The sequence below is a fragment of the Apodemus sylvaticus genome, chromosome 5 (genome assembly GCF_947179515.1).
Source record: "Apodemus sylvaticus chromosome 5, mApoSyl1.1, whole genome shotgun sequence".
NCBI lineage: Eukaryota > Metazoa > Chordata > Mammalia > Rodentia > Muridae > Apodemus > Apodemus sylvaticus.
In genome coordinates this window covers 115,364,798-115,386,593 of record NC_067476.1, presented here as the reverse complement: position 1 = coordinate 115,386,593, position 21,796 = coordinate 115,364,798, and the positions used below count along the sequence as shown (strand labels likewise).

At 38.4% G+C, this 21,796-nt stretch overlaps 1 protein-coding gene across 3 annotated transcripts in view; it reads left to right on the top strand.

Moving 5' to 3' along the window:
- Positions 1–574: 574 nt before the first annotated feature.
- The window catches only part of Gpcpd1 (glycerophosphocholine phosphodiesterase 1), a 48,303-nt gene continuing 27,081 nt past the window's right edge, over positions 575–21,796 (top strand). The window contains exons 1-5 of one of the 3 annotated variants that reach the window (XM_052183700.1): positions 575–735; positions 6,598–6,670; positions 10,937–11,033; positions 13,766–13,850; positions 20,039–20,114. In XM_052183700.1, coding sequence (XP_052039660.1) covers positions 6,622–6,670; positions 10,937–11,033; positions 13,766–13,850; positions 20,039–20,114 — 307 coding nt within the window. In that variant the 5' untranslated portion in view covers positions 575–735; positions 6,598–6,621. Of the gene's footprint in view, positions 736–6,594; positions 6,671–10,936; positions 11,034–13,763; positions 13,851–20,038; positions 20,115–21,796 lie in introns of those variants that run through there. The other 2 variants (XM_052183701.1, XM_052183702.1) reach the window with 2 other exon arrangements.

Here is a 21,796-nt window from a genome sequence, read left to right as displayed (position 1 = left end):
GAAGAGGAGGAAGGATGGTTTTAGAAAACAGAATTCTAGAGAAGGAGAGTCTCTGGTTTTATTTATTTATTGACTTATTTATTGATTAATTTGGGGTTTATGACAGCAGGCTTCTAGAAGTCAAAACGAGTCTGGTCTTTCACCATGTGGGTTCTGGGGTGAACTCAGATCTTCAAATTTGGTGGTCAATGCCTTTATCCACTGAGCTATCCCGGTGCCCTTGTTCAACTTTAAGGATTTAGTGATTAAAACAAGTTTCCAGAAAACATCAGGCTCCCTCATCTTGAGACAGGATCTCACTTTATAGCCTAGGATGGCCTCGAACTCGAGGTCCACTTGTCTGGCACAACCTCCCCAACACTGGGATGACAGGTGCACCACCTTGACCTGCAATACCTCAGCTGACCAGGGCCAGGCTGGCTAAAGTGCTTAGGCCACCTCAGGTCTCTGGGCCGGCCTTCCAGGAACGCGGAACCCGCCCCCCCGACCCGGCGCGCGGCCGCCGATTGGCCAGGACTGGACCGGGCGTGACGTCAGGCCCCGCCCCGCCGCCCTTCGTCCCCGCCCCGTGGGGAGGTTCTGGCAGTTTAGTCTAGGGCAGCTGAAACCGGTTTGAGAGGCTCCTTGTAGCTGGGCTCCTTGCTGCCTCGGGCCACCTAAGGGAGCGCTGGCGAGGCGCTGACGCTCGGCTTCGTCTGCCGTGGCCCAGGCTCTCGGCGCGGCGCGGCGCGGCAGGTGAGGGGGGCCGGCGGTGCGGGCGGGCAGGCGGGCGGGCGCTCACGCGGAGGGGCGGGCGGGCGGCCTGGTGTTCCGGAGCCGCGGTGCGGCTGGAGCCCCGGCTGCCACGCGCGGCTGCGGTCCCATTGAGCGGCGTGACCCAGGACAGCCACGGAATACCGGGCGGAGAATAGGGGAACAAAGAAAACGGCGGAGCCGGAGCCGAAGCCCACCCTCCGTGCCTCCCTTCCTCGGCGCCCCCTCAGTCACCCCGCGAAGGCACTGGTGACTCGCGCGGTTTTGACAGCTGCCTAAAAATGAGTGCCCGCAAAAGAAACTCCGGGTGACAGTGCAGTCGGGTGGGGAGAACCCAGGGCTTTGTGTAGCTCCTCGTCGGTGCCCTCGGTGACGTTTTAGGGCTGCGGTCCTCTTGGCGTTGCCGGCTTGGGGACAGTGGCTGCCCCCGTGCTGCTTCTTCTGCCTGGTCTGGCCAGAAGCGCGAGGGGTTGCGGGGAAGCCTGGAGTTTGCGGGTTTCTAAGGATTCTCTGACTATGCAGGCAGCATGATTGGGTCTCGTGTCTCGTGTCCCCCACTCTACTCCTGTGCCCTGCCTCTCTGGGGCTCCTGCCCACTTAACTCTGCCCTTCAAGCTGCTGTTACATTTCTAACACAATAAGGAAAAAATAAATACAAGCTGTCAGCCTTCCCTCCCCACCTCCCGATTGCTCAATGTTCTAGAAAACAAACAGCACAAAATAAAAGTGGTAAACTTCATGCAAAGGCTTCAAACTAAGGGAAGTCAGTGTTCTAAACAATTTAAATTTGCAAAGAAAGATGCAGGAAATTTGGTAAACACAGAGAATTGGTAAACACAGAAGAAAAACTAAGTAATATTTGGTGTGTATAAAAAGTTGGGTGAGTCAACTATATAATAACTGTATATAATAAAAACGTGTGATCAATACATATGAAAATAATACAACATGAAAGGAAAAGCATTTGGAAAAAGCCCACTGCATGTCTAAAGCTGAAAACGTTAATTTGGCTTAAGAACTCTCCATTAGCCCTTGCTTAATGAAAAAAACCATTCTTGTCTGCATATGTTTGATTAAATATTGGCTGGAAGTATATGGAGGTTCTAAGAAATAGGGCTATAATGATCCCCCCACGAACATGGGCATACATCAGTGGGGCCACCTAACCCGTTTCTTGATTATAGGATATTCTGAGGATCAAAACTGCTAGAATCTAGGAAAGGTCGAAGAGATTTAGAAACAAGCGTTTTTTTTTTGTTTGTTTGTTTGTTTTTTGTTTTTCTTTCTTTGAAAAGTTTTAAAGGAAAACACAGATATTCTTTTTGGCCAGAAATACATGATTTAGCTAAAAATTCCCACCTTCAGTTAAGCTGTAAAGTAAGCTGTAAATTAAGCTGTAACCTTTGGTTATTAAATCTCCAGTATGTTTCCCAAGCTGATAAACTAGCTAGGTCCACTGTTAAACGTTCAGCAAAAAAGAATAAATTTTATTTTGCCAGGAGGAACTGTGAAAAGTTTTGATGTCAGTAAGTTACATTGGGAGGTATTTAAAAACTCCTTTGAGTCTTTCAACAAAGTTCAAATGGGCCAGAGCCAGGTAGCAGTGCACACTTTTTTTCCTTACCCAGGCACTTAAGAGGTGGAGACAGACAGACAGACAGATCAGTCAAAGCTAGCCAGGGTGTTGAAGTGAGATCCAGCCTCAAAAATAAGTAAGCAAATTAAGTTAAATCAACTGCTCAAATTCAGCTGAAGTTGGGCAGTGGTGTCGCACGCTTGTAATCCCAGCACTCTGGGAGGCAGAGGCAGGCGGATTTCTAGAGTTTGAGGCCAGCCTGGTCTACAGAGTGAGTTCCAGGACAGCCAGGGCTATACAGAGAAACCCTGTCTGTCTCAAAAAACCAAAAACAAAAAACAAAAACAAAAAAAAAAAAAACAAAAAACATAAACCCCAAATCCAAAAAATCAAATTCAGCTGAAAGTACTGTGTAGTATATATATCTTTAGACAGTACAAATTGGAGGATGCATTGGGAAAAATTTACCAGAGCCAAAATGACAAACGTAGTAAGGGAATAGGTGAGCTGGTTAGCTGTCTTAGCTGGGTATGCAGTGACTAGCATTTTTACTCTTATGTGTATCTGAAAGACCACCTTCATCCAAGTTGGGATATTTTTGTTTGTTTAGCAGAAGAAATAAAGGTAGACATGTAAAAACTTTGAGATTCTCAGTAGAACAGGTACTTTCTGAAACACCATCACTGCTGTTCTGGAGGCAATGGGTGCCGAAGCTGTACGCTTCAGTCCTGCACCAACATTTTGGCCTCTGTCCATGGTCAAGTAAGCTGCCAGTCCAGTGGCTTCTCAGGCTTCTGCTTGTTACGGAACTACATTTTTGAGTGGTAGGAATTGAGACTGCTGACTTTTGACAGTTCAAGTGGGTGACGATGCTTGTCTTCTGGGCTGTTGTGTTTCCATGTGTGTCTCTGTGTAGTCGCTGCTGAGTTGTCACTGCTATCTCACAACTTGGCTGTTTTCTCTTTTATTAAATATCCAGACTCTTCCTGGTTGTCTAATGCAGTAGATGTCTAGAGATAATTTTGTATTCACTGTTGGTGTGAGTATATGGAAATAATTACATGTCACATCACTTACATTGATTGGATTGGTTATAGCCAATTGATGAGTAGTAGCTGAATACCACCACTGAAGTCTTGTAGATGAGATTGCCCTTAGTTTAGAATTGTAAATACTGGGTGAAAGTTCAGATTACAGTGTAAGATTGACAGGCTGGCTAGACTCGGCAAAAGCTTGCTGAAAAGCCTGACGGCCTCACTGCTCAGAGCCTCAGTTTGATCCCCAGGATCAAGGTAGCAGAGAACCAACTCCTCCTGCAAGTTGCCCTCTGACCTTCACATGTATACCTTGTTCCTCCGTTCCTCCCTGCCTTACTTCTTTTCTCAAAACACAAAGAGAAATTGTAGTTGGTTATTCAGTGGTGTGGCTGAGTTATGAGTTTAGTCTGTCTCTTAAAATTAATTCAGTATGTTGGATAGTGGTGGTGGGTACCTCTACTCCCAGAGGCTCAGTCAAGAAGATCTCTGAGTTTGAGACTAGCCTGGTCTACAAAGAGAAACCCTGTCTCAAACAAAACAAAACTTAAATTCATTCATTCAGTAACTTTAAACTGTTTTTGTTAGATTTAGGACTTTCTTGTTATAATTTGGATCTTTTATATGGAAGGTTGCAGTATCTCAGCAAACCATTTTACTTATTAGAAAGTATTTATTTGTAGGCTCAGTGTTATACTCAAGGTTTTGTCAGCTATTCTAAAAGAACTATTGAAGTATTGATATAGTAGGCTAATCTACAACTTTTTATGTAAGGGATTTTTTTAACAGTTCTAGTACAAGCTCAGGGTGTGTGTACATGAATAGATATGGTTTACTCTTAGACACAGAAAATCAAATAAGGTATCTTATAATTTATTTTGTTCATGAACAAGTTTTTACCAAAAACCAGTAGACTTGCCAAATACTATTTGTCCAAGTACAACATTATATTACATTATTAATCTTGATTTGTTTACACATATAAATAAGATACTATACATTTATAAAATAACTTTCAGCATTTTACACATTTATAAAATAACATTTCAGCATTACATCTTCTAATTGATGTAAATGTGACAATGGCTCCATAGTCTGTAGATATTAAGCATTGCTTACCAGTCCCCTCTAGGTGTTATAGATCAGGTTTTTGAACCTCAGACCTATTTATGGACTCACCGTGTGATGTTAGCAATACCATTGACCTCTGCCCACTAGATGACATAAACATCCCTATCCATAAATAAAATGAAATGTAGCTGGTAAATTAAGAGGCATAATGCTGAATAAAAGTGTGATTGGTATTCTTTTAGAGACCTGGACATTCCTGTACAAAAGTGTTTTTTGAATAATCATTTGAGTAGTTATATAAAATGTATCATGGTATAAAGAATGTGTTCTTAGTTTAGACTTAGTTATTATCTTGTACACCTTTAATCCCATCACTTGGGAGACAGAGGCATGCAGATTTCTGAGTTCAAGGCCAGCCTGGTCGACAGAGTTCCAGGACAGCCAGGGCTACACAGAGAAACCCTGTCAGAAAAAAGTAATTTCCTATCATCCCTCGGTTATTTAAGGTAGGCTATAGTAAACATACTTGGCTAAGTCTGGAGGTGGGGAAGAAAAATTAGAAAATATGAATAAAAAAGGCAAAGGATCTCAGTGTTAGAAGTGTGGATTTCTGAAAATAAAATCTGTAAAGTGAGGAAGAATGTTTCCTTCCTTATGTCAGAAGAGATTAGAAGTCAGAATATCTATGATTTTGAATGATGTTGATGACTAGAAAGAGCACTGTGGCCATGAGAACATCAGATCAAGGTTTTGTAATAGTTTGTAGTTGAGACTAAATTTTAATATGCTGGTCCTACAAAGAAATTTGAAATTCCTGAGAGAGGATTTGTGTGGGTAGCCAGTTACGTTGTATATTAGAAATAGATTCTCGGACCCTTGTTGCTAAACAAAGCTAGTTTTTGTAGTTGAGCTGAAGGTTCCTGTTTTTCTGTTATTCAACTAGAAGTCTCTACTTGAGCTTTTTCTGTCTGGGGTTTTCTTTTGCTTTCATCCTCGCCTGGGCCTGGCTAAGAAAGATACTGACTTAGCACAGCTGCTTATCAGAAGAGCAAGTATGTGCCAAGAGAATCCTGACTCCTTAGAAGTAAAAAGTTTGGACACATTTGCTTTGCAATACTTCTGGTCCATACATTCTTTGATTTTTGTGAAATTTGTAACAAAACCATGAGTTTTACTAGATACTTAATGCAATCAGTTGTATATAAGGAGTTTGAAATGACTACTTGAATGTTTTGGTTGTGTCCCTTTATTTTTCCTTTTTAACCTTTTTCTTTTTAAGATGAAGGAAGGCATAGAGTTGGGAGAAAATGCACTAGGAAGAGTTGGAGTAAGGTAGATATGAACTAATTGTATAAATATTTGAAATTTTCAAAGAAAAATTTAAAAGTTAAAAGAAATTTATAAAAGAAGTGCAAAGTCATTAAATATCTTGTTTGTTTGAGACAAGGTCTCTATGTAGTCTTGGCTGTCCTGGAACTCAGATCCTGCTACCTCTGCTTTCTTTTTTTCTTTTTCTTTTCTTTTCTCTTCTTTTCTTTTCTTTTCTTTTTTTCTTTTTCTTTCTTTCTTTCTTTTTTTTTTTACCTCTGCTTTCTAAGAGCTGGGATTATAAGTGTGCACCAATTAAATTGTTTTGAAACAAGATTTCTCTTTGTAGCCCTGGATGTCTTGGAACTAGCTCTGTAGCCAGTGCTGCCCATATAGGCATGAGCTACTACCGACCATCCAAACCAATGACATTTTTAAAATGTGTTTAAGTGTATATATGTGGACAACAAAGGTCAGAGGACAATGCTCAGGAATTGGCTTATTTCCACTTTTGTTGAGACCTGGGGATTGAACTTGGGTCATCAGGTGTGGTGGCAAGTGCATTTGCCCTCTGAGTTACCCTCTGTTTCATTGGATTCATTGCTTTCTCGGTTAGGACAGCAACTCATGCATTGCAAGTTGGTTTCCAACTCACTATATAGTGTGGATAACTTTGAAGTTCTGTCAGTGCCCCCATGCTAGGTTTATGTGGTGCTAGAGGTTGAACCCAGGGCATTGTGTGTGGTAGACAAGCACTATATGTGAACTACACTCCTAACTCCATTGTGTACTAATGCTAACATAACTTACTTTGTTTATACAGTCAGTAAAAAATTTTCTTTTCTTTCCTAGCAGAAATCCTAAAATAATTCCATCAGAATGACACCTTCTCAGGTCACTTTTGAAATAAGAGGAGCTCTTTTACCAGGTAAACTAAAGCTTTACTTTATAAAATGCTCTTTAAAGTTAAGTAGACATTTTTCTTTGCCAGATGTTGTTAAAATTAATCATTTGGATAGCCTTCTCTCAATGTGTATAGGTGTTTTGTCTGCCTGCTTCTGTGTGTATTCTGTAGAATTCAGATGATTGGATCTTCTTAGGATTGTTGTGAGCTGATGTGTGGATGCCTATAGTTTTAAGTTGGGGCATCTGAAGAGCATCCAGTGCTCTTTAACTTAAGCCATCTCTCCAGAACCTTCTCCCTTTATCGCAGCAAAAATCATATCTGCCCCAGGAATGTCCTTTGGGGATTCTAGCTGTCCATCAGTGTACTTGCTTTTCAGGGGATACCTGTGCTCTTATTGGCATCCACATATAAGAATCCTGCACATAGAAGAATTCTAACATGTTCTTCTATATATTTCGTCAATTTTATCTGAAATATTTTCCATGTAAATCTTCAAGTTTATTAGAAAATGTTTATAATTGCACTTTTTATTTTTTTATTTTCTAGTGTTTCTCAAGACAGGGTTTCTCTGTAGCCTGGCAGTCCTGGAACTCACTCTGTAGACCAGGCTGGCCTCGAACTTAGAAATCCACCTGCCTCTGCCTCCCAAGTGCTGGGATTAATGGTGTGCACCACCTATAATTCCACTTTCAATTTAGGAATACTTTTATAACTACTATTATTATATCTATATAAAATTTTCCATGATCTTCAATTCTAACATGTTTTTCTACATTTTTCTACAATTTTATCAGAAATATTTTCTATGTAAATCTTTAATTTTATCAAAGTGTTTTTAGCCTCCCTTTTCAATAAAAAGAAAAGGAAAATAAATCCAGCAGCCTGAATTTTTTTCTGCCACACAGATCATGCCAATTTGGTGCAATCCTGTGTTTGCCTTTTCTTTCCAAAATGCCATAAAGACCTTGCCTTTTTAAATGTTATCTTGACTACCTCTTTTAAAAGACTGGGTCTTACTTTGTATTCCTGGCTAGCCACAGAAAACCTCCACTCATTTTAAATTCTGATGCCAGTAGTACTAGCTATACAAACTGAAGCCTGATGGCTTATTTTCTAGTCCAAGGATGTGCTGGTCCACACCTGTGCACATGTGTTGCTCCAACCATACTCCCTCTTGGGTCCAGTTTTCAAATGAAAATTTTAGATGGAATTGCCTTGTTGGTCTTGCCTGTCAGACACATACTTAGAGCATAGCAAATTCAAGAGTGTACCCACCCCTCATGGATGGTATATCTTTTACTGCCAGTTAAGAAAACTGGACTTTTGCAGGTAGAAATGGGTATTTTGTTTGCTACTATAAGAAGTTGAAATATTTGGCTAAAATGATTTATTTGCTACTTGGGAATTTCTGTTACCTGTTAAAGTACTATGATAATTGGTGTAAGATATTATACCAAACACTACCACACCTGGGTGAGTCTTCCTGTTTGCTATGCTCTGCTTATATTGGCTGCCTTTCTGTTCCGTAGTTCTGCAGATCTGCTGCCCATTTCCTCTTTTGAGAATTTTCTTTTTTCTTAAAAATTTTCTTAATTTTATTTTAAAGATTTTGTGAGTACACCATTGCTGTCCTCAGACACACCAGAAGAAGGCATCAGATCTCATTGCAGTTGGTTGTGAGCCACCATGTGGTTTCTGGGAGCTGAACTCAGGATCTTTGAAAGAGCAGTCAGTGCTCTTAACTGCTGAGCCATCTCTCCTGCCCTGAGAATTTTTTTTCCAAATCCTGTTTTCCTTTGCCTGGATCTGTGCCCTTTAACTCTCACTGTTATCAAGGTGAGAACAGTGAGAGGCCTCTGAGAATTTTCCTCAGGTTCTGGCCCTGTTTCTGTAGGTTTTTTTTTTTTTAATTACATGAGAAATTTGCCTTGTGACAACTGCTAATAAGCTTTATGAAAACATGCTCATGTCTTCATGCTGATTTCTTGAACCTGGCACAGAGCTTGGTACAGATGAGTAGAGTAAATGTGTTCAAGTAATAAATGATTGACTCATTTCGTGTAGCTAACATGTTTGTTGTAGCATCCACCATACAATTGACACAGCAAGTGTGTTTGTGCATGCTTTATGTTCTTCCAAAACACCTAGTACAGCTTTATTCTAGGTAGAATTCTAAAGATGATGATTGCCCCTTAGCTGATGAGTAGCTTCTCGCTGCTCACTTGAGTCCTATCGTAGCCTTCTGGAGAAACTACAGACTATATTGTACTCTTTTTTTGGGACAGGGTCTCTTATCGCCCAAGTGTTGTAGTAAAAATTATTTGGGGGTTTCTTTATCACCATCGATCATTCCATTCCCAAATAAGACACAAAACCTTTATAATTAGTGTTAATAGCACTAGACCTGGACAGATATCAGCCCACTATACTATTATGTCTCTTTCCCTGTCACTAACCCTTAGATATAACTTGCCATGTTCTCCCTGGGCTGCTGGGGGGAGATATGACCATAGTCTTACATTCCACATAACCCCATGGTGTCTTCTTCCTTCCTCTCTTCCCTAGTGGTCTCTTGTCAGACCCCAAGCCTGGGAACCCAAGCTCTGAAGCTCCGTCTACCTCGTCTGTAGGCTACAGATATTAACCAATAGTTTTAAATTAAGGAGCACAACAAAAGCTGTTAAAAAGGAGAAATTTACTCATAGCATTTACAATATGAAGCAACAGACCAAACCTCAACAATCCCCCTTTTCTAAATAAAATGGTTCTTAAAATAAACAACATATATAATAGAAACATTTATGAAATAATTATAGAGCTTATTAGGTAAGCTTTACATTCAAAAAGTTGGGGCCGGGCAGTGGTGGTGCATGCCTTTAGTCCCAGCACTTGGGAGGAAGAGGCAGGTGGATTTCTGAGTTTGAGGCCAGCCTGGTTAACAGAGCGAATTCCAGGACAGCCAGGGCTATACAGAAAAGACCAAATCCAAAAGACAAAAAAAAAAAAAAAAACCCAAACAAACAAAAAAACCCAAAATGAATAAGTAAACAAACATCTTTAACTGCTGTATTTTGTGAACCTCTGAGGTTTTTGAAGACCATCTGTCTATTCATAGCATATCTGAAAAAGCAGATGTCTGCCTCAAGTTATCTGTTCAGCCCAGGGTGTATATTTTTGTGATAATCCAGACTAATATCTGACATGATTATGAATTTGACTGACCATTAACTTGAATTTCTTATCCCTAATAGTTTGCAATAACACCTATTAAAAGGACTAAACCTTGCAATGTATGGGTAATACCTATAAGGAAGTTGAAACATACATTATATTGTAACAAAATCTTAAATTTTATATACATATACAAACATTTATACCAATGAAAATCTTAAAACCTGTTGATATACAGTAATCCATATCAATGTAAATAAGAATACTGTTACTTGAGAGTAGCAATAGCTCTAAGTTGAAGAGCAGGTTGAATAACCTCTTATTCTATTATTTCTATATGATAATTCTATACCCAAGTGCTGGGATTAGACACAGGGAGAGAATACAATCAAGGCTTTGCACATGCTACAGACCTCAGGCTTCCACTGCCCCTGTGTTCTACTCTTTTGAGAGAATTGTAAGCAGGCAGTTTAAGTTAGCAGCTGATGACATCAGGCAGATGAACTGACCAGAGCTAAGAGTAGCTACCTTTACAAATAGGAAGGCGCTCAGTTTTAGGGAGTAAAGAGGAAATGATTGATAGCTGTGGCTAGATGAGAAGGGATATAGAGAAGCAGAGGAAGGTGTGGGAGAGTCCCCAACAAACAATATTTTTCTAAAATTCCTAGTATGTTTTTAGTAGTTCAGTGTTAGGACTCAGGAAGTAGAAATAGGTGGATCTATAAATTCAATCAAAGTCAGCGTGGTTTGCATAGTGCCAGGTTAGCCGGAGCTACATAGTAAGATATGCATACAAAACATAAAAGACAAAAACAAAACCCCTCTTTGGTGTTTATTTCTTGAAGTTAGAAATTTCTGTGACGAGATCCTATCTGGTCACACTTGTTTCTCAAATGCTTTTTACTTGCTTAATAAATAGTTGAATAGATAAAGCTTATTTCTGTACCTCTTTTTGCTGCCTCTGGTATGGAGGGATAAGTCCAACTAACTTAAGGTGATAGAGTCTTGCCTTGAGACTCAAGGAGACTAAAGTCAACTAACTGCAACTGCTCTTCTTGCTTCCTAAAACCGGAGAGTTTCTTGTTTTGAAAAGCCTAACAGCTCTGATTTCTTTAGGAGAGGTCTTTGCAATATGTGGAAGTTGTGATGCCTTGGGAAACTGGAATCCTCAAAATGCGGTGGCTCTTCTTAATGAGAATGAGACAGGAGAAAGGTGAGTGCAGAAATGCTAGGTTCCAGAGTAATTGACATTACATTATAAACCTACGGACTGCTGAAGTATTATGTATATAGTTTTAAAAAGTAATCCCTTTATAAAGTTTGGGGTGGAGGGGAGGCTCCATTACATTTTTAATGGTAAATGTGTGTGTGTGTGTAAGTGTGTAAGTGTGTAAGTGTGTAAAAGCACAAGTTGCAGGAGTGAGTTATCTCCTACCATCTGGGTAGTGGAAAAGATCTCAGATCAGCCGTTAGTCAGTTTGCTACCAAACGGCTTATCTAACTCCTTTACTCACTGAGCCATGCCAAAGAACTCACCTCTCCTGAAGGCCCCCCACCTTGTTCTGGATGAACTGAGAATTGAACCTACAATGTTGCACAAGCTAAGCAAGAATTAAACCACGGAGCTACACACAACCAGATTGTATCTTGCTGAGTTACCCAGGGCAGGTCTTGAACCCTGAACTTCCCCTCTCAGCTTCCTCAGTTATTAGAACAGGCCTGTGCCACCACTTTAGCACTAGCTTTACCACCATGTTACAAAGTAGCAGGCTTGTCTGGTTTAAAACCAAAATCTAGGAATTATCTCTAGGCTTCTCAGTCCATTGTTATTCCCCGTCCCCCTTTCTGTGTCTGTGAGAGAGAGAGAGAGAGAGAGAGAGAGAGAGAGAGAGAGAGAGAGAGAGAGAGAGAGAGAGAGAGAGAGAGGAGAGGAGAGCAATAGGAAGACTGGTAGCAGGGTAGAGAGAGAGATCATATCCAGGCCCTCATACACATTTTAAACATGCATACTGCCATTTAACTCTTACTGTTGTATTATTCAGGCTGGCTTGAACCTGACCTTCTTGCTTCAGCCTTCTGAGTACTAGGATTGCAGGCATAAACATGCACAAGTTTATTTTTCTTTTGGGGGGAAGTACTGGGGATTGATCTTACAGCTTTTGTTTATGCTAGAGAAATGTTCTACTGCTGAGCTCTTTACCTTTCTTTCTCTATAATTTTTTTTGTATTTGTTTATGTACTTTTTTTCATGTGTATAGATGTATATAAGCTTACCCATGCTGTGACATGTGTAGACAATTTTGTGAGTAGTTCTCTACTATGTGAGTCTTGAAGATTGAACTTGGGTTATCTGGCTTGGTGGCAAGTGTCCTTACTCTTTTGGCTTTTTTAAGAAGAGATTTCTCTGTGTAGGCCTGGCTGTCTTGGAATTCACCATATTGACCAGGCTGCATCCTGAATACCTACCTCTGCATCCTGAATACTGGGATTAAGATGTGCACCACCACCACCACCACCACCACCACCACCACCTGGCATTTTATTAGCCATTTTGCTAGCTTCTTCTAAAATTCTATTTATTTGTCTGTTTATCAACTAGACTGGACCTCACCATGTAACTCTGGCTGGCTTGGAACTTGTTCTATAGGCTAGGCTGGCTAGAGTAGGGCTAGGTTTGCCCTACTGTCCCCCAGCTTAGTGCATCTTCTTTCACAGACATGAGTTCAAATCCCAACACCCAACAGACAGGATATTGAGACTGGATCTTAACTAGCTCACTCAAAATGTGCTTGAACTTACACTATAGTCTAGGCCCACTCTATTCTTGAGCTTTGAAATTTCTGATGTCAACCTCTTAACCAGTATCACATGTGTATGCTGCCATGCTTAGCTGAAACCATCTTCTGGGAAGTATGTGATATTAATGAGTAGAGCATCACTTTGATTCCTGAGCTACAAAGAGAAATGTAGTCACTAGCAACATTAATTTTCTAATCTTTACAGCAAAGTGGTTAGGATAGAATGAAAAGAGGTGGCACTTACTTGAATTGTGGTTATTTGTGTTACCGAAGGTCCTAAATACTAAATGCATACATCCAGTGTCCTTATGACAAATACCAGCTGAGATTTTTTTTAAAAGATTTTGTTAGCTATCTGCATGTACCCCTGAATGCCAGAAGAGGACATTAGATCCTATTGGAGATGGCTGTGAGCCACCCTGTGGTTGCTGGGAATCAGGACTTCTAGAAGAGCAGACAGTGCTCTTAACCACTGAACCATCTCTCTAGCCCTGAGATGATTTTTTTTTAAGTTAAAGAATAAAGAACAGCTAGACTTAAGACTATAAGTTGACAGTGTCCGTGGCTCACTGAAGGGTGTACTCCAAAATTTTGTAGTAACATGAAGCATCTCTGGGTAAGTTTTAAGACAAGAAGATGGGCAGTATTCACTCTTGTATTGCTTTGAGTTTCTAAGAGTTCAAGTAGTGATATGAATGTGTATCTGGTTTCTTTTCATCCTTTAAGTCTCTTTTTTCACTGGGGATTCTACTCCAAAGCTTGCTTCCTCAAATTTGGGATTTTTTTTAAAATTTTAAACACAGGATCTTACCTTGTAGCCCATGCTTGTCTTGAACTTGCTCTGCTGTCCACATAGACTCTGAGCTCAATTTTTCTGTCTCTGTCTCCAAAGCGCTAGGATTACAGACCTGCTACACACTACCCAGCCTTATTAGTTTAGTGCATGTGCCTTGCTTATATATCTGTCCACCCACACAGGAAAGCAGACTCTTTGAGGATGGGCTAATTCTGCATTCCCAGTGCCCACTGGGCAAGCCTGGAGTCAAGGCATGGGTAGAGTTCCTATTTGGGAAGTTTTATTTTGGAAGTTCTTCATATATTTTACTTTGACACTGATATATGCCTTTTTCTTCCCCCTACCCCTCAGTATGTTGTGGAAAGCAGTCATTGCTCTCAATAGAGGAGTGTCAGTGAAGTACCGCTACTTCAGAGGCTGCTTTTTAGAACCAAAGGTATGTTTTCTTTCTATATTTTTTTTATTTCTATAGGACTTTTCTTAGTAACAAATTTAAGTTTGAAAACATTAGAAGTAAAATGAGAATGTGTGTTTTTCTCAAATAAGGAATAGAATTCTTAACATTTTAGTACAAAAAAAAAGAAGAAAAAAGAGAACCAGGTAAGTACCTAGTTCACAGACATTGTCATGGGATTTTTGAAAGACTAAAATAGTAAGTATGTGCTGCAATGTCTTAACCAGTGTTACCTAGTGTGTATATTTTCTGTAACATTGTAAACTAGTTACTATTATAGGGTTTTACATTTTGTTTTTATTCTGTGGTACAAATACATTTAGAAAAGTATATTAATTAGTTAAAATTTTTTCCATGGCAGTCATCTATCCCTTAAGTGGCTGCATTATTTAATGCTTACCAAAAAAGAATGATTCCTCTTAGAGCTTCCCACCGATGCTACTGATCAGGCAGGGTTTTTGAAAACTTGGAGCACAGATTAGTCCGCAGTCTGCCTGCCACAAACAGCTTATTATTTTAGGATTGTTTCAGAGAAGGAAAATGTTAACTTGTTTTCTTAGTTTATAGACATCAATATATTTAATGATTCTCTTCCTTAGGGTTTTTAGCTTTGCCTCACTTGTGCATGTGTGGGGAACAAAATATGGACTAGGCCTTTGGGCAATTTTATTTTCTTTGAGAATTATCGGATACTTTTACATATGAAAAATAGTAGCAACCACCAGTTTCTTCACTCTCTTAGCTATCATAAAAGCTGACAAATCCACTCCAGCTGTCTTTTGCACCTATTACGTTTTTTTTAATAAGGATATTTTTTAAATATTCAGTAACTGAACTTAAATTACATTATGGGTGATCATTGTGTTGGCTTATCTTGACAATAGTCTAGCAACAAAGAACATCTATTTATTTGGTCTAGCGGTTGTACCTCATGGTCAGGTCTTCCGAATCAAATTGAACAATGTGTGGATAAACAAATCACTCATGTCACTAGAAGTCTTCAGTCCTGGTTGATAAAAGCATTGTGTAATGGGAAGTTAAATTTGGAAAAGGGAATCTGGACATTAAAAGTCAGTAAGTACTTTGGGCATAGTTACATAAAACTATTGTCAACACAGGCCACAGTAAACCAACCTGTAGTGTTGATATTTTCATAGAATTTGTGACCAAAAGCAACAAATCAGTCCACTGATTCCTTTTGGAAAATTGGCAGGACATCTGCTAAACAGTAACAGAATTTTCCCTTGTAATACTTGCAAAAGTTTACAGTATATGTTGGTGAGTGTGTTTCTTCAAGTAGGTGCTTGCTCTGTATCGTGTACACATGTACCGTGTGATGCAGGGGCTGCCCTGGTAAGTATGTTTTTCATGGACTAGAGTAAATAGCTACATAAAACCCTAAAACCCCTTGCATATGGCTACATTTCCCCCTTTGTGCCAGCTTAAAGTGACACTTCTAAAAGTTGGTGGTGCTTTTAAAATGAAACATTTTTTTATGATGAAACTTTGTCTTTTGACTATATTGCCAAAAATGGTAGACATATACAAGGAATCTTGAATCATGAAAATATACAAATGAGTGGAATCCAGATCTTATGAATATTAGGTTGATAGGGAAGCTGCAGTGGGCCATAAGAGTGTGCCACTGGGCAGCAATTGTGGGAGGCTTAACTAGGCAGCTACAGAATTTAGTAGCTGAGCTGATGCATAAATTTAAGGCTATACAGGCTTCTTAGGTCCCATTTAATCACTAATTTTATTGTAAGCGAATACAGGGTCACAATTCATATGTTTATCCCATACTTTGCTTCTCCTTGGCATGTTCTTTTTTAGTTTGGTAGAGTTGTAAAGTTCTCTCTCCCCCCCACCCCCCATGTGTGTGTGCTCACATGTGCATGTGCTCTAGTGAATTTAATTGGAGTTCCTTATAGGAGCCCAGGTGAAGGGTTATTACAGGAGAATGAACAACTTGGCAATGTCAAGACCACTAAAGAAAAGTCTATTCCTAGCAACATTCCATGTTCATCTATGGAACAAAGGGAAGGGAGCATATTGTAAGACCCTCCTCCTCTTTTCCTTTTTCTTAATTTCTGAAAGCTACATGTTTTAGAAGTTGTGAAGTTAGAATAAAATGTTAGTGCGCTACATTTTAATAATTTTACAGGTAGAAACTGTTCTATTTATTTAAACAAAGTTGATGATGAACATTCCTAGAATAGAACAGTGTGTGTCCACAGAGTCCATTGATTTCACAATTATGCTAAATATGCTTTAAATAAATATTTATTTCATTTTGCCTGTGTGTCTGTATGTCTGTGCACTTGTGTGTGTGCCTAGTACCCCCAGAGAACAGAGGAAAGGGCATCACAATTATGGTTGGTTATGAGCTAATGCGTTGATGCTAGAATCTGAACCTAGTCCCCTGAGCCATTGTGTTTTGAGCTCTCTATCTAGCCTTAAACTACTTTGTTGAGGAATTAAAATTTAAATTTAAGGAATTTATTAAAATCCATTATTTTTTTCAGACTGAAATGTTACCCAATTTTTTAAATATACTTTTTGATTTCTTCATTTTTGTGAAAACACCTTTATGTACTAAAAATACCACTTTTTTATAATGCTAATACTCACAATTTAATTACTAAATATTATTCTTATTTGTCCTTCATTTCTTATTTTCTTAAATGCTTTAACAAGTGAGTCAGGTATGAGATAATTTTTCATTTTTAGGTTTTCACTTTGTAGAGTAGCTTCTTTATACAATAATATTGTTCTGGATGCCAAAGGCATTGGTTAAGATCCATTTTCCTTTATTTGAGTCATGTCAGAATGACCATTTCCTTATTGGACTTACTAGAAATGTTGAATAATTGTTGGCATTGTAAAGTTAAAAAAAGATCCTGTTCCCATGCATTCAGGTTGTTTTTTAAATTATAGGAAAAAAGAATCAGTAAAAAATTTTAAGGTTTCACTTGGGAGGCAGAGGCAGGCGAATTTCTGAGTTTGAGGCCAGCCTGGTCTACAGAGTGAGTTCCAGGACAGCCAGGGCTATACAGAGAAACTCTGTCTCAAAAAAAATTTTTTTAAAGGTTTGTCTGTAAGCAATAACTTTACCTGGATCACAGTTTTGCTTGCTGATGTATTAAAGACACAAGTTAAACACAGCTACATGTTGTTGTTTCTCCTGGTGCTTGGTGTAATTGAGTGGTATCCAAGTATTTAAGAAAGCAACAAGAGCCGGGTGGTGGTGGTGCACTCCTTATCCCAGCACTTGGGGAGGCAGAGGCAGGTGGATCTCTTGAGTTTCGAGGCCTGCCTGGTCTACAAAGTGAGTTCCAGGACAGCCAGAGCTACACAGAGAAACCCTGTCTCAAAAACACCCCCCCGCCCCCCCCCCCAAAAAAAACAAACCAAAAAGAAAAAAGAAAAGAAAAGAAAAAGGAAAGAAAGCAACAAGAGGGGTTAGAAAGATGGCTGAGTGGTTAAGGACTCTGAGTTTGATTCCCAGAACCCACATTGGGTAGCTCACAACTATGGGTACAACTTCAAGGGATCTGACACCTCTGGCCTTCAAGGACATCTGTAGGACATGCCCACATGCAGACATACCTTCACATAATTAAAAAAAATTTAAAAGAAGGTAATTAAGATTTTTCAGAAAATATTGTAACTATTTGTTAGTAATACATGTGTAGAGATATTTCCATTTTATATATTATGAGAGTTAAGTGTAGGTATTACTGTTAATAAAATGCTTGTTACCTTTTCTACAAAGAAAACTTTTCACTTTATTCCAAAAGCTTAAACATTTCCTTATTGGACTTACTCATATCATTTGCAGAATGTAACTGTCCTTTAACAAAAATTTTAAAGAATGAATGATATTTAGCATATTAGTATAAAGGATTATAGGTTTTTGAATCATCACTAAGAGTTTAAATTTTAAAATATTACAGCCTTTTTTTTTTAAGCACATCAGTGAAATCAGTAAAAGCCATAGTCAACAGCTTAGAAAAAAATCAATGTATTTATAAGTTAGGGCCTTTGTTTTTGAGACAGGGGTCTTATCATGTAGCCTCAACTGGTCTGGAACTTGCTGTGTACATCAGGCTGGCCCCGACTCAGAGATTCCTCTGCCTCTGGCTGCTGAGTACTGGGACTGAAGGTGCTGCTTGCTTTTACACTCAGCATTTTGTGTACCAGCCACATGTCTGTCTATAGTGAGTGCTTGTAGACACAGGTCTTCTTACTGAACTAGTCCTTGGGACTCTTCCTCACTATTCAAGTCTATGCAGTTGTATTGTGTAAGTAATGGGTTTGTTGCTAAAATTGGTGAAAGTCAAGGTATTAAAATTGTTACTAAAATAATTTTTCTCTGAATCTAAGTTCAAGTAATCTTTGAAGGAAAGACAATTTTGGCAGCTAAAGAGATAGAAGAGGGAAGAGCTAAGAGATAGAAGAGCTAAGAGGTAGTGAGGGAAAGGTGGGGTGAATGTGGAAAGGCTTAGTTCAGTCTGTGCTTTCAGTGGTAAGAAACATGCCTGTTTTTAAAGTTTGACTTCTTTGAAGCTTAAATGATAGATGGAAGTATGTCTTTGTGTTTGCATGTGCACACACATACTGGCAATCCCAAAAAATGTTTTAAAAGTTTAACAGTTTTAAGCAGATGATGCAGAAATAAGTATAATTTTGTAGTATATTAGAAATTATAGCCGGGTGATGGTGGCACACACCTGTAATCCCAGCACTCTGGGAGGGAGAGGCAGGCAGATTTCTGAGTTAGAGGCCAGCCTGGTCTACAGAGTGAGTGCCAGGACAGCCAGGGCTACACAGAGAAACCATGTCTCAAAAAAAAACCAAATCAAAAAAACAAAAAGAGAAAAGAAAAAAAGAAATTATAATACTCAGCATATTTTAAGATGACTAATATAATGGCAAGGAGGTATTGAGAAAGAACATTTCACTAGCAATGTTAGTGATTTGAATAAACTTCCATAGTGCTACTGTAATTTTAAACTGTACAAATTTAAGAAAATAACTTATTTGCTATAAGTGATGGAACTATGGGTTTAAAAATATGTCCATTTTTTTGGCTGCTTACCATTTGGTACAAATTAAATCAACAATGGAAGAGCCATCTAAAGAATAATATACACAGAAGTTTATATTCCTCGGTTGAAAGATTTATATTGGTAGTGATAAACCTAAAATAGAGCAACAGTGGATAATTTCTATCTGTATTTTGTTAAAATTATCAACTATAATAATATAATAATTATATAAGGTTGTAGTTTCATTTTGGTACATAATTTTAAGTGTAAGTTTCCTTACTCTGCCTTGAGTTTGCCCAGAAGTTCCTTTGCTGTAGGTTCATTCTTGTTGTAAAATTGTGTGTCAGCACAGCATCATTTTCTTCACTAGTAAGGGAACATGAGAACATTGGGAATTGTATAGTATGAATTTTTTTCAACTTGAAAGCATAAAACTTAAATTTGATATTAGTTTCCCTTTTATCACAATCATTTTTCAAACTTAGCTGTCATGTATTCTTCTAGGATTTCCCATGTTCTTTGCAAACATAGGTTATTGTACTATGAGACATGTAAGAAACATAGTAATCCTAAGTAGAGAACTTTGCCATAGCTCTGGCTTCTTGCAGCAGTGCGTGCTGAGTGGTCCTGGGGTACTTGTTTTTGCCAGCCCTGCTCTCATAGGTCTGTCTTTTAAACATGTAGTCTTTCCTAGGAGAGCAGGGGAGTACTTAGAAACACCCCTTGACATACCAAAGAAAGTATAATTGGTGTTCATTTTAATTTATAGTAGAATTAATATTGGCGCAAAGTTAAATTTTCATAAAAGAAAGAAAAAACCCAGACCACATTATAGATATTATAAATTTTCAAATGGATTTAAGAGTTTTGCCAGTTCATCTAGTTCCTTTTTATTTATTTGTTTAGCTTTTTTTTTTTTTGGGTAGTATTTCATCATGTTTTGTGACCTGGGTACATGCCTGATTTTGGGATATATATTATTGAATAACTAGAAAAATGAATTTCTTGTTTCTTGGTCTCATTTTTAGTGTGAGACATAGGCCACAAACATCTAATGGAATCATGGGTAGAAAATAAGATATAAGAAATTATTGCAGACGTTTAACTTTTAAATTGCAGACTATCGGTGGTCCATGTCAAGTCATAGTTCACAAGTGGGAGACTCATCTACAACCACGATCAATAACCCCTTTAGGTATGGGCATTAACTGAATCTGTTTGAGGCATATGCATAAAGTTACTAATGTGCTGCACAGGAGCTTAGGGATGTAATGCATTGTAGGTACTCTAGATTTCACTTAGCAGTTCATGGATCTTGTTCAAAAATTTTTATAGCCTTTATAAACTATTAGAAATGCTTGTCTACTTATTTTTGGGGGTTTTAGATTATTATAAGACTTATTTCAATCTGGAGTTGGATGGTAATAACATTCTTGACTGAGGAGTCATGACTTCATTGCATTTCTTGCTCTAGTTTAGAGAGCATTTTAAGAAAAATTGATCCAAAATAAAATCTAAGTTCAGTTTTGAATGCTAATAAAGTTATCATTTGTTTTTTAAATAAGAGTAAATGCTTAAACAAGTGAGCTTACATTTCTTTATTATAGTTGACATATATTCCTCTAATTAAACAAGTGAGTTTACATTTCTTTATTATAGTTGACATATATTTCTCTAGTTTGTTTAGATTCCCTATTGGCTGTGCTATTATTTATATCAGAAGTATTTTTTCGTTTTGTTTTTGTTTTTGCTTTCTGTGACAAAAATGGCATTTCTCTTTTTTTTAGTTCACTTTTCTATGCTGAAAATAGATCTTAAAACCCATTTCACATATATGAAACTACTCACTTGTGTTTGTGAATTGAATTAGTATGAGAAGTGCATGTTTTAGTTCCTACAGAAAATAAAAATTGAGATTGTAGTTTTTCTAGTTTAGATTAGGAAGTGGAATTTCTGCTCTGCCCTCTTTAAAGAGCACATTTTGTTTATAGATGACTCATTCCATCTTCCTTTGGGTTTTCATTTTATGTTTTAATGTGTTTTTGATAGTAAAGATAGTTTTATGGCAACATCTTAGAATAACAATAGTCTCATTGAACACAGAGCTTAAAACAGTATTTTAAAACAGTATGCATTTGGATGCATCCTGAAATTTAATATATTTTGCCTTTGTGAGAAGTGAAGTGACTTTATTTCTGTTGTAGAAACCAATATTCTGCTTTGGGGGCAGGTAAACATAAATACTGTGTACTCTGCTGGACAGTCTTTAGGAAACACCCCATTGGTTTTGACAGATTTCAGGCTTGCTTAAAGTAAGCTGGGATGAGCACTATGGAAACAGTTCACGTTTTACTAGATACGCTTTGCATCTTTTTTTCATGATCTTGAAATGGTGAGGAGCTGTGCTAGTAATAATTCTTGGTAGTTCTCCACAGCTCTCTAAGCACAATTATGCTGTTTATAAAGCTTTTGGCTGTCTGTAAAAGCGTTTGTTGGGGTTTGAGAAAATTAATTAGCAAAGCTGTGGAAGTGCACCACATTTTAATTTATATTTTATTTATAAGCATTTTAATATAATTGTGCCAGGACTGTCTGAGACATAAGCAAGCATCTCTTGTCCAGCAGCTGTCAGGCTGTCAGGCTCATGTCTGGGTGCTGAGCTCCTTCCCAGTCCTCTAGGGCACCTTTAGAGGACCTTCTGTGTACCATCAATCACTCAGGTCTGTAGGGCAACACTGCTTGCTAGCCTTCTGAAAGGAAATACCTTATGTAGAGGTACAATAACATGCTTATTCACTTTAGGCTGCTGTATGTTATAGACATATCATTTTAAGCAGTACTTAAATTCTCAATTGCTAATTCATTCTGTTCACATGA